Source organism: Microcaecilia unicolor, chromosome 12 (assembly GCF_901765095.1).
Source record: "Microcaecilia unicolor chromosome 12, aMicUni1.1, whole genome shotgun sequence".
Classification (NCBI taxonomy): Eukaryota; Metazoa; Chordata; class Amphibia; order Gymnophiona; family Siphonopidae; genus Microcaecilia; species Microcaecilia unicolor.
The window spans coordinates 76,573,899-76,585,911 of NC_044042.1; the positions used below are offsets into that span (position 1 = coordinate 76,573,899).

At 40.1% G+C, this 12,013-nt stretch overlaps 1 protein-coding gene across 1 annotated transcript in view; it reads right to left on the minus strand.

The window, feature by feature from the left end:
* Positions 1-12,013, minus strand: part of TANC2 (tetratricopeptide repeat, ankyrin repeat and coiled-coil containing 2) — a 931,529-nt gene that overhangs the window by 433,484 nt on the left and 486,032 nt on the right. Inside the window, exon 7 of the mRNA XM_030221414.1 lies at positions 2,798-2,908. Coding sequence (XP_030077274.1) covers positions 2,798-2,908 — 111 coding nt within the window. The remainder of the gene's footprint in view (positions 1-2,797; positions 2,909-12,013) is intronic.

Consider the following 12,013-nt stretch of genomic DNA (forward strand, 5'->3'; position numbering starts at 1 on the left):
TTTAACTGAGTTACATAAAAGTAAAACAGGAGACACAACCACAGGTATAAAATATTATACTAAGGGTTCAATATTCAAAGCGATTTAACTGGCCAGAAATGGCTCATGGCCGCTGAAATCACCTGCTTGGGGATAACCTGTCATTTTCTGCAGCACTTAACTGGTTAATGCCACTGAAAATGACCAGTTAGTGCTTAAAGCAAAACTGTATATACTGGAGTGTTCCAGGGGTGAAGTCGGTGCTTGGCCGATTAAGTGCCGATATTCAGCACATAACCAGTCAAGGTACTTATTTGCATAAATAGGACTGCATAAAAGTCAGTTCTATAGCTATGTGGTGCCCCATAGCTCTGTAGGTGCTGAATATCGTACTTAACCGGCTATGGTGCAGCCAGCTCTAGAAACCCCAAAAATAAGCACATAAGCACCGCCATACTGGGAAAAGACCAAGGGTCCATCAGGCCTAGCATCCTGTCTCCAACAGCGGCTAATCCAGGCTTCAAGAACCCAGCAACCCCCCCCCCCCCCCCCAATAATAATAATAATAATTTTTTAATACTGTTCAATGGACTTTTCCTTCAGGAATCTGTCCAAACCCCCCTTAAAATAGCCCAGAATTGAATTTCTTGATATAACACAGGCGACGGTCAGCAAAACGCTTAGCACAGTTGGCTGAATATCGACTCTTAAGTTATTAATATTGCTATTAGGATTCACTTACTGCCTTTTTGAAGAAACTCACCCAAGGTAGTGTGCAACAAGAATAAGCCGGACACAGGCAATAGAAATTTACAGCAGTAAAAATATTCAAACAGTAGACATTATGGCATAGAATGCTACTTGCAACGTCAACACAATAGACACAGATCTTAATAGAGAAGACAGTCAAGAAGGACACACCCTCACAAAATTTACAGATATGTATACTTCAATGTATTTAGTAATTACAGTAACTGGATCACTTCTGCAATCTCTTCAAAAATCTTGATTTCCTTGGGTAGTGCAGTATACAGATATGCAAATTGAAGGAACACTCCCAACTTCAAGTCAGTCTTCATGCTAAAAATAAAAGTGCCACTACCTGGGATCTGCTGTAAGAAACTTAAGCCGCTGGATAGGGGTGCTCGACTAGGGCCTATAGAAGATAATGAACTGTCTAGGAAGCATTTCCTGTCATTTTTACACCAGGATGACATCTTTGCATGAATGTGGTAGTCACATGCTTCTGTGGTTTATAAATAATATAAATAGGAAATACAAGAAAGGAGGATGGAACTGAAAGTAAAAACACACTGTTGCCCAGTCCTAACTCTTCCATGAAGCTTCCCAATTTGCATCCTAATCTGTAACTGTAAACATCTCTGACATTTTTCCATAAACTATCTTCACAACCTTAATAAGGCTGCCAGGCAACTAGTCCAAGTTCAGAAGAATTTAAGCAAAAATAATGAACCTCCAACTAAGCACAACTAGATAGGAATGGTTTAAGAGAATTCATGCATCAGCATGTGTACTGAGTCGTTTATAAAACTGTATGACATGTGATGTGAAAGGGGAGATAAAAAGCCTTCTTTAAGTGCCTGCTCTGGTACTCTGAAAGTTCTTGAAGTAAACTGAGGCAGAAGTCCTAACCCTCCATCAGTCTGCAAAAGAAGTATAAGAACTTGCTGCAGTGAAAAAGCAGGAGAATAGCTCCAAGGGAGCAAGGGTAGGCTAACGGAGAGAGAAACTTGGCAGCTCTGAGAAGTTTCAGTTGTGGCTGTTTCCTTTCCCACTGGATGTATTTACAAGACATCATCATCCACAGAGGTGCTCTCATGCCTCAGAGAAAGTATACAGAAAGGGAACAAAACATACCCCCGAATGACTAGTATGCTTCTCAATAGTTTCATTTGATATTTACCCTGGCTAACCACCATTGCAGAGAATGGTAGAATGCATCTAAAAAAAGAAAAAATTACTAACTAGGCCGCAATGAGCAAGAAAGGATATAATAACTGTTTTGCTTACTTTTTTCCTACAATACTAGAGAAAACCTTTCATGTGTACTTCAGTATAGAATAATTTATAATACATATTCAAAAGCTAATTTTTATAACAGTACAGTTTATGTCATTAAGGAATGATTGTCATAATCTTTTTTTTTCCTCAAACTACTCACCAATGCTGTATTTTGAAAATCACAAATGCTCTCTCTCTAGGTACAAGGCGCAAGGTAAGGTATATTGATGAGTATGACAGTGTCATTTATAGCACTGAGCATATAAACCCCCTTTTCTGTTCTTCTTTGGGTAGAATTTTGACCCAGTTTATCCACTTTTAAATGAGAGGCTTTTAAAACTACTCAGTCCACGTTTGAATTCCACGTTGACCACTTTGTAGGGTATTTTTAACTTTTCTGGATGACCTATTATTCCAGTGTTTTAAGCAGCCCGTACGCGGCATTTATTGCTGCCCAAAATATTGAATTCTGCATGTCCCTACCATAAGCATGCAACAAATACAGAACTAAAACCTTCCATTACCACCTTCTATCACTATCAGAAATGTACACCACTTCCTGTGTTTTCCTGCACTTCTGTTACATTTGGAGCCCTCATCCATCTAACACTCCTGAATCTCCAGTAATCGCAACAAAAATGTCCAGTACAGTTCTGAAAACCCTTAAAGATTGCATATATGTTAAGCAAAGCCCTCAGGAGTCAAAAACAAAAAGCCAAGCCAAATTTAAAGGGAGGCCCGACAGCAGCACAATCTTCCTCCTCTTGTAACACAGACATGTAACATGCAAGCTTACCGGGACAGTATGCATCAACATCCAGTTTCTCTGCTGAAGTTAGGGTGGGCGAGCCAAGCTCAGACTCGGGGATTCGTGGGCTCTCAACAAACTTTGCTTTCCTCAGGGGGGCTGACAGAAAAGAAATAGAGAAAGAGCAAGCGTGAGAGAAAACAGCAAGAGGAGGGGAAAGAGAGAAAGAAAGAAGGGTCATGAGTAAAGAGAACAGCAAGCAACAGATGGAAGCACTTAACTAAACTACACACACTGTGTCAGGAGTCAGATCAGGTTACTCTTTTTTTTTTTTTTTAAAGCAAGAAACAAAGTATCTGGATTCTTGTAGGTGGAGATGGATCCTTTAAAAAAAGTCAAGACACACTGCTCTGACACTGTGCAAGCAATGAGGGAATTGAGCTGTATACACTGTCCACAGGTATTTTCTTACTCTTCTTGCTTGTAAACAGTAACTTGTAATTAGTTATATTATACTAACAGATGCTACAGTATATATATAGGTTTCAATTATTAAACAAGCTAAGACTTATTGTTATATAACAAAATCTTTTTGTTGCTTTTACTGTCAACATTTTTATTCTAAAAAGGGAAGGGAAAATGAAAAGTGACATTTTAACTTTTGAAGAGCAGATTTTAAAAATGAAAAAGCATGCTTGCTAACTAATGCTAACAGCTTGTATTTATTATATAAGAACATAAGAAATTTCCATCCTGGGTTAGACGAAAGGTCCATCTAGACTCGTATCCTGTTTCTAACAGTGGCCAACCCGGTTTACAAGTACTGGGCAGAATCCAAAAAGTAGCTTGGTCTACCTTAATAACAGTTAATGGATTTTTCTTTCAGGAATTTCTCCAAACCTTTTTTTTAAAAAACACACTAACTGCTTTTACCATATACTCTAGAAACAAGTTCCAGATCTTAACTGTGCAAAAAATAAAAATATTTTCTCCTATATTAAACGTACTAACGTCAGTCAGACCATGGTCTAAGCCCACATCATCAGTTCATTTTTACCCATTCCACTCAGGTTTTTATAGACCTCTATTATACCTCCAGTCAGTCAACTCTTCTCAAAGTTGAAGAGCCCTAACCACTTTAGCCTTTTCTCATATGTCATTCCATCCCCTTAATCCTTTGTCAACTTTCTCAATACCTATTCTAATACCTCTATATCTTCTTTGAGATGTGGCAACCAGAATTGCATATAATGGACAAAATTCTATATATGGCGCTGAAAAATAGTGTGCAGATTGGTTAAATTACATAACAGTTCTGGTAAATTCTTGCAACGCACATGACTCGCCCATGGTCAACCCCCCCTTTTCAGATGCATACACTAGAATTTATGCGTGCATTTTTATAGAATATGCCTATCAAGATGCATACGTAAATTCTAATTGTTGCCAAATAGCACCCAATTATCAATGCTAATTGGTTTGTTATTCAATTAAATTGGGCACATAATTTGGGCATGTGCCCAAATTTCCATGCATAATTTTGTGCACCATACATAGAATCTGGTGGAATAATCAAGAGGCAATCACCCCATGGAATTTTATTTATTTGTTACATTTGTATCCCACATTTTCCTACCTATTTGTAGGCTCAATGTGGCTTACATAGTGCCGGAGACGCGTTTGCAGACTCCGGTGTAAACAAATACAAAGTGATGTTGTGGTAAGATAAAGTTCATGTGGCACAGCCACATAAGGGAATCATACAGTGGAAGAGTTGTGTTATGTCCATTAAGTATTTTAGTTTTGTCGTGTTGCAAAGATTAGGCATTTATGTTGGACTGGTAGGGTATGCCTTTTTAAACATGATACAGAGGCATTGTAATATTCTTTGTTTTATTCTCTATTCCTTTCCTAATAATTCCTAGCATTCTGTTTGCTTTTATGGCTGCCACTGCACACTGTGGAGAAGATTTCAACATGCCGTCCTCAATGACACACAGATCCCTTTCCTAGGTGGTGATTTTTCATGTGAAATCCAGCATCAGTGGCGTACCAAGGGCAGGGCAGTGGTCTGCCCCAGGTGCACGCTGCAAGGGGGTGCAGGGAGCAGCCGCACGGCTGTCGGCTCCACCAGTTCCCTGCTCCCTCTAACATTACTTCCTATTCCAGGGAAGGGAAATGGCGGAGCCGACAGCCGCGCGACTGCTCCCTGCACTCTAGGAGGTGATGCGCCGGGGTGGGGGTGTGCAGCGGCAATCCACCCTAGGTGACATCTGACATAGGAATGCCACTGCCCAGCATCATGTAGCTACAATTTAGGTTATTCTTCCCTTCATGCATCACTTTGCATTTGTCCACATTAAATTTCTTCTGTCATTTGGTGCCCTGTCCTCCAGTCTCCGAAGGTCCTCCTGCAATTTCATTCAATCGGCATGTGATTTAACAACTTTTAATAATTTTACGTCTTCTGCATATTTGATCACTTTACTCTTGGCTCCCATACCCAGATCATTTGTAAATTTGTTAAAAAAAAAAAAAAAACGAACACCAGTCCCAGTAGAGATTGTGTGATACTCCACCATTCAGCTTCCTCTCGCGTGACCTGGCCATTTAAACCTATTCTCTGTTTTCTATCTTTTAACCGGTTCCTAATCCACAACAGATATTGCCTCCTATCAAATGGCTTTCTAATTTCCTCAGGAGTCTCTCGTGAGGGGCTTTGTTAAAAGAATTCTGAAAATCGACATACACTATATTAACCTTTACCCACATGTTTATTCATACCTTCAAAAGACATGTAGGTAACGCAATATCCACAGTTTATAGCTTGCAGTTCTGAGCTGTTTACAGACTAAAAACAAATATCAATAAAAATAGGAAAAGAAACTATAAATCCAATAAGAAAGGATAAGAATATATATAACCTTCCAGTCATACTAAGTAAAGAGCAGGGAGTGGAAAAACAGAAAGGAGGAGGAAAGGGGAGAGGGGACACAACAGGAATACCGGTAAGGAAAGGAGCAATAGGAGGTGATTCATGTTGATTCTGTCCCATTCAATCAAGTTTACCTATGTGTTTATTAATTTTGTTCTTTATTACAGTTTCCACTATTTTGCTTTGCATTGATATAACGCTTACTGATCTGCAGTTTTCCCAGATTACCCTGGAATCCTTTTTAAAAATTAATGTTATGTTGGCCAGCCTCCAATCTTCAGTTCCACTGATGATTTTATTGATAAATTAATTACTAATATTATATCTACAATTTTATTTTTGAGTTCTTTCAGTACTCAAAAAGGGTATAAACTGACTTCCTTACAGGCTTCCTGCTTCGACTATACCTGAAAACATTTTATTATGAGAGTTTGACTCTCCTGCAAGCTTCTTTTGAAAATTCTCTTTTTTTGCCTTCCTTATCAGTGCTTTGCATCTAACTTACCAGTGCTTATTCTGCTTCCTGTTTTCTTCATTCAGGTCCTTTTTCCATTTTTTAAAATATATTATTTGACTAGAATAGCCTCTTTCAGTTCCCCTTTTAATCATGCTAGCTGTCACCTGGCCTTCCATCTTTTTAAACATGTGGAATACATCTGGTTTGGTCTTCCATGATGGCATTTTTAAACAATGTCCATGCCTGATTTAAACTCTTAGGAGTCATTTTACTAAGGCGCCCAGAAAAATGGCCTGTGCCAGTGGCGTTCCTAGGGAGGCTGACACCCGGGGCGGATCGCGGATCGCCAATGCGCCCCCCCCCCCCGGATGCAGCGCGGGTATGAAGTCGCAACCAAAATGACTAATGTGCTTGATGTAGAGTACCTTCTTATGCGCTATGGCAAATCCAAGTACAAAAGGTCTTTATCAAGGAACCCCCCCCCCCCTCCCCGTTTTTTTTTTTTTGGGTTGCGGCTTTATACCCCGCGTACATCACAAATTTTTTTGCGGCTTCATACCAGCGTGTACAACACAAAGACTCCTGAGGCAGGCCTGTGACTTATCTGTCCCAGTCCTTGGAGTTATTGGTCCACTTCCCACTTCTTTTTTCTCATTGTTTTTTGTGGAATTCTGTTGTTCATTCACCTCGGTAGATAACCCATCTCTAAATGGTTCCAACACCATTACCTCTCATACCAAATCCTGCATTCCACCAAGGACTAGATCTACAATAACCTCCCCTTCTTGTTGCTTCCTGAACCAGCTATTCCATGAGTATCATTTACTTCATCTAGGAAGTTTATCTGTGTCACTATTTACCCATTCAGTACAGGGGTAATTTAAATCACCATTACAACGTTGCCAACTTCGGGCCTCTGTACAAAGCAGCACTAACGATTCTCAGTGCAGCAAATGAGAGGAAGCTCATTCAATTCCTATGGGCTCTCTCTCATTTGCCACACGGGAATCGCTAGCGTGGCTTTGTAAAAAAAGCCCTATGTTAGCTTCCCTAATTTCTGCTCTCATTTCATCATGTCTGTTCATTCTGGCCAGGCAGAGAGGACTATACCCCTATCACTTTTATCTTTACCTTCATATATTTATTTGTTACATTTGTATCCCACATTTTCCCACCTATTTGCAGGCTCAATGTGGCTTATATAGTACCGGAGAGGCGATTGCAGACTCCAGTGTAAACAAATACATAGTGAAATTGTGGTAAGATAACGTTGATGTGGTATAGCCACATAAGGGAAGCGTATTCGGAAGGGTTGTGTTATGTCCATATTTATTTATTTTTTACACAGAGATCAGGCATTATGTTGGATTGGTAGGGTATGTCTTTTTAAACAGGTACGTTTTTTAGTGTTCTCTGGACGTGTAGATGGTCATATGTGGTTTTCAAGGCTTTTAGCAGTGCGTTCCACAGTTGTGTGCTTATGTAGGAAAAACTGGATGCGTACGTTGATTTGTATTTGAGTCCTTTGCAGCTTGGGTAGTGCAGGTTTAGGTACGTTCGAGAATGGCATTTCTATCCATAAAGATTTCACATTCAATTTATTTCCTGCAGAATACTTATTCTAACTCAATGTGTTTTTAAACATATTGCACCAGCCATCCTCCAGTTTGATCCAAGCTATCATTGTAAAATCTGTACGCTGGTATCACAGTGTACCATAGGGTATTCTCCTTCCTCCTGGTCTTTGAAATGCATATTATCAGAGATGGGTTCATTACTTTATAAAAGTACTTTAGTAAAAAGTAAAAGTACAGGCTTCAAAAGTTGTGAAGTAAACGTAGAAAGTCTTATCCAAAACAATTACTCAAGTAAAAGTAATAAAGTACAGCTCTTAAAACTACATTTTTACTACAAAGTAATAAGCATTCTCAACAAATTGGACCACAGAATCTAGCATGTTTGCAAGCAAACTTCCAGGGGGTCACACAAGGTCCTTCCTAGAAAACAAAAAACACCCTGAACATTGCACATGGGCAGAACATTAATAAAGTTATTGGAAAACAAAACAAGCTGGTTTAGTACAGATCAGTCCTACACAGACACTTGAAGCTAACAGAATACCCGGCCTTTTTCACATACGATCACAGGTAGATCTTTTAGAAGAATAGAATAAGTAACCACAAAATAAAAACAGAAATGTGTAAACAAAAATTAAATATCAAAGATCAGTCAAAAAATTAAATTGAACCGCTGAGAAGTCATATTCCCCACCCATACATCCAGTCTTGTCCAATTTCTCTCTCTCCCCCCTCCCATCCACTGCAGCCCTGCAGTATAGTCTCACTCATTCCCTCCCTCTCATGCAACTCCGCTGGGCCCGAACTAATAAACTACCATGGGAGACACACGGGACCTAGCTCTCTGCAGTGCCACTAGTGCTTCCTATGCCAGTCCCAGAAGTTTGCATCAGAGGAGTCATGCGTCTCCCATGCTAGTTTATTAGCACGAGCGTGGTAGAGGTGCAACAGGAGGAAGGGAACAAAATTGTTCTGCAGGGCTATGGTGGATGGAAGGGGAGAGGGAACACAGAAGCTGTGGTTCGGATTGAGGAGGCAGCTGAGACTGACAACAACAAAGTAATAGCCAATCAACAGCTGTTCTGGGCAGGAGTACAGGGTGGGGACTAGGGTTTCCAGGTGTTTTCAAAACCTGGCTTGCATCTGATTGGGCCCAAACTTCAGGTCTCAGCTCATTTGTTTTTGGGAACGGAAGTTCAGGCCAAATCAGCTGCAATCCACGTCTGACACCGCTTGGAAAGCCTGTAGCGGGGGAGAAACAGAGGGATGGAAAATACTGCTTTTTTTAAAAAATACTTTCCAAATTTTAAACGTAACTCGTTACAAGTAAAAGGTTTTGCAAAAGAAACAAAAAAGTAACTCGTTGCATGTAAAAGAACTGCCAATTGTACTTAAGTATTGTAACGAAGCACAAGTACTTTACTACCCATCTCTGCATATTATATCCATTTCTTCATTTAGTGCTATATACTCTAACTCTCCCATCCTATTTTTTAGGTTTCTTTTATTTGTACACAGACATTTCAAAGTGTATTTTTATGTTTATAACTACAACCTGCTTAGCAGTTGAAAAGTATAATTTGCAACCTTTAATTTATGTCTGCTCTTCTCTTAAAAGCACCTGAGTTACCTTTGCCTTTATTGCAAACTCTCTATCAGGATACCCTAATATCCCAGTTTTGATAGTATCCTTAACAATACTGTCTGAACCAGACATTCTTGAGCGACTAATGGCTTTTCTCCTGATTCTAGTTTAAAAGCTGCTCCATCTCCTTTTAAATGTTAACACCAGCTGCCTGGTTCCATCCTAGTCAAGGTGGAGCTCAACTTTTTGGAATAGGTTGCCCCCTTCCCCAGAATGATAGCCAATTCCTAATAAACCTAAATCCCTCTTCCCTATGCCATTTTCTCAACCTCATATTAAGATTGCAGAGCTCTGCCTGTCTCTTGGGATCTGTGTGTGAAACAGGGAGCATTTCTCAGAATGCTACCCTAGAAGTTCTGGATTTCAACTTTCTACCTAGGATCCTAAATTTGTCTTCAGATCCTCCCTCCCACATTTACCCACTTGTACCAGGGCAGCTGGCTCCTCTCCAGCACTGCCCAAAATCCTCTCTCTTTGACATATGAGATCTGCCACCTTTGTATCAGGCAGGCAAGTGACCAAGAAATCCCACCAGCCACTCAGCTATCTTCAACTAAAATGGTCATCCTAGGCCTTCACTCCTGAGCAGATGGCCCCTGGACTCTGGAGACACATCCTCAGTGTAAACTGCAGAACCTCTACACAGGTAGGCCGTGTATCTTGGAACCCTGCTGAAACTGTAAACTTTTGAACTGAGGGCCAAACCTGGCCAATTGTGCTGCATTTTTTAAAAAGCAGAACTATAACTCTGGGACTCCAGGCCAGAAGCAAGCTGTTTGTGCTGCCTTGTGAAAGACATATTAGAGCACACCGTGGCCCTGCAAGAGCTGGCCATGGGAGAGTACATTTTGAACAAAAGAACTACTTGTTTGTATGTTTATTTTCTCCTGACCTGTGAGAGGAACAGATCACCCATTTTTTTTGTTCTAAAGTGGTTTACTTCACTTTTAAACTTCTCTGTGGCTTGTGTTTTTCAAGGCTCTAGGCCTGCCCTCACTCACATACTACAATACACAAATACTCTTCTGGAATCAAGTCCAATGACTAGAAAACCACAGGACAGCTAGCTTGGCTCTGTCTTTTTATTCTCCCACGCTTTGTTTGATAGATACAGTGCTAAATCTGCAATGCAGGTTATCTTTGGTATAAACTTCCTACTTCTGTATTTGTTGAAATAAGTATGACTGAAAAACAAAGTACACCCCTTAATACATAGAACAGCAGGCTGAAAAGCAGAGAAGACAGGGTTCAAATCCCATGACTCCCACCGACACTCCTTGTGACCCTGTTCAAATCGTGCCACCGTACATTGCCCCAGATAAAAAAAATATCTGCTGTACTTGTATGTAACTTGCCTTGAGCTTGGTTTTGAAAGGTAACTAAATCTAAAATCCCGAACCAATATTAATAACCACCTCCAAAGTCTACATTTGTATTCGAAGGGCTTCTTCATGGATCTCCAGAATTCACTACCGAGACATCTTTAGCTAAGAAGGGATTCCTCTGAACACATATCACACTAAGGTTACTTTCAAAACAAATTTGTGTTCAGCTATGAAAAATCAGTCTTTAATACCGGCAGTCAGCTTGAATCTACCCAGCACAACAAAGGAAATCAATCATTCAATACAAGTCTAGGAGTTTCTAGGAAGTTACTGCTAGAAGAGGTAAAATCACTTTATGACTAAGGTACTGCTGATATACTACAGAAAATCAAGACTCCAACTGTCACCACAGCTACTCAGGAAATCAGACTTACAGATTTTTAGCCTAATACCTCCTACGTTGAGTAAGACTTTTTTTTTTTAATTTTATTTAAGGGTCCTTTCTGTTAAAGATTAGCACATATCTGCCACAGGATCCATTTTATTCCTATAGGCCCTGCTGCAGATAACATGCACTAATTATTGGTAAAGGAGTCCCTTAATTTTTTTAAACCTGAAAGCACTGTATATTCAGGTCCAGTAGGTATTCTCCTGTTTCTGGAGTGCTCACCATCTAAGTTTGCATCTGAGGAAACAGAGGGTTAAATGACTTGCCCAAGATCACAAGGAGCTGAACTGGGATTTGAACTAGGCTCTCCTAGTTCTAAGCATAGGCTACATATTTTTTAAAAACCCAGTTTATGGAAAAGAAATCTGGTATTTTCACCTGGGAGATGATAAACATAAGTTTTAAGTGTGATAAACCGATGCACACTACTCAGTATAGAAGCTGTGATGCAATTGTCTGCTAAACCGCCACAGACAGTTATGCTTAAAGACAGATGACCAGATGCACTAAACAACGAGCCAGCAACGTGGTTTTTAAACTAGTTCTAGCCAGTTTAGCGCGCAAGTAGTAAACCGGGACATGCACAAAAGGGTTCTCCGAGCCATTTTCCTGTCACGGTAGCAGCTAACGAAAACGGAATGCAAAGTTATTATAATGAGATAATTACTACTGTTTCCGACCCCATGCACAAAAGCAGTCCCTACCTTTACCGTGGAAATTTTAACGGGTGGTCTGGACCTGCCGGTTCTTCATTACCGCAAGTAGGAGAAGGGGAGAAACAAGGCAGGGAAGATGGAGCATAAAATAAAAAGTATACCAGCTTACACGCAGCTTCTATGCATGTACAAAAGTCGTGCCATGTTTTTTTCTCAAATGA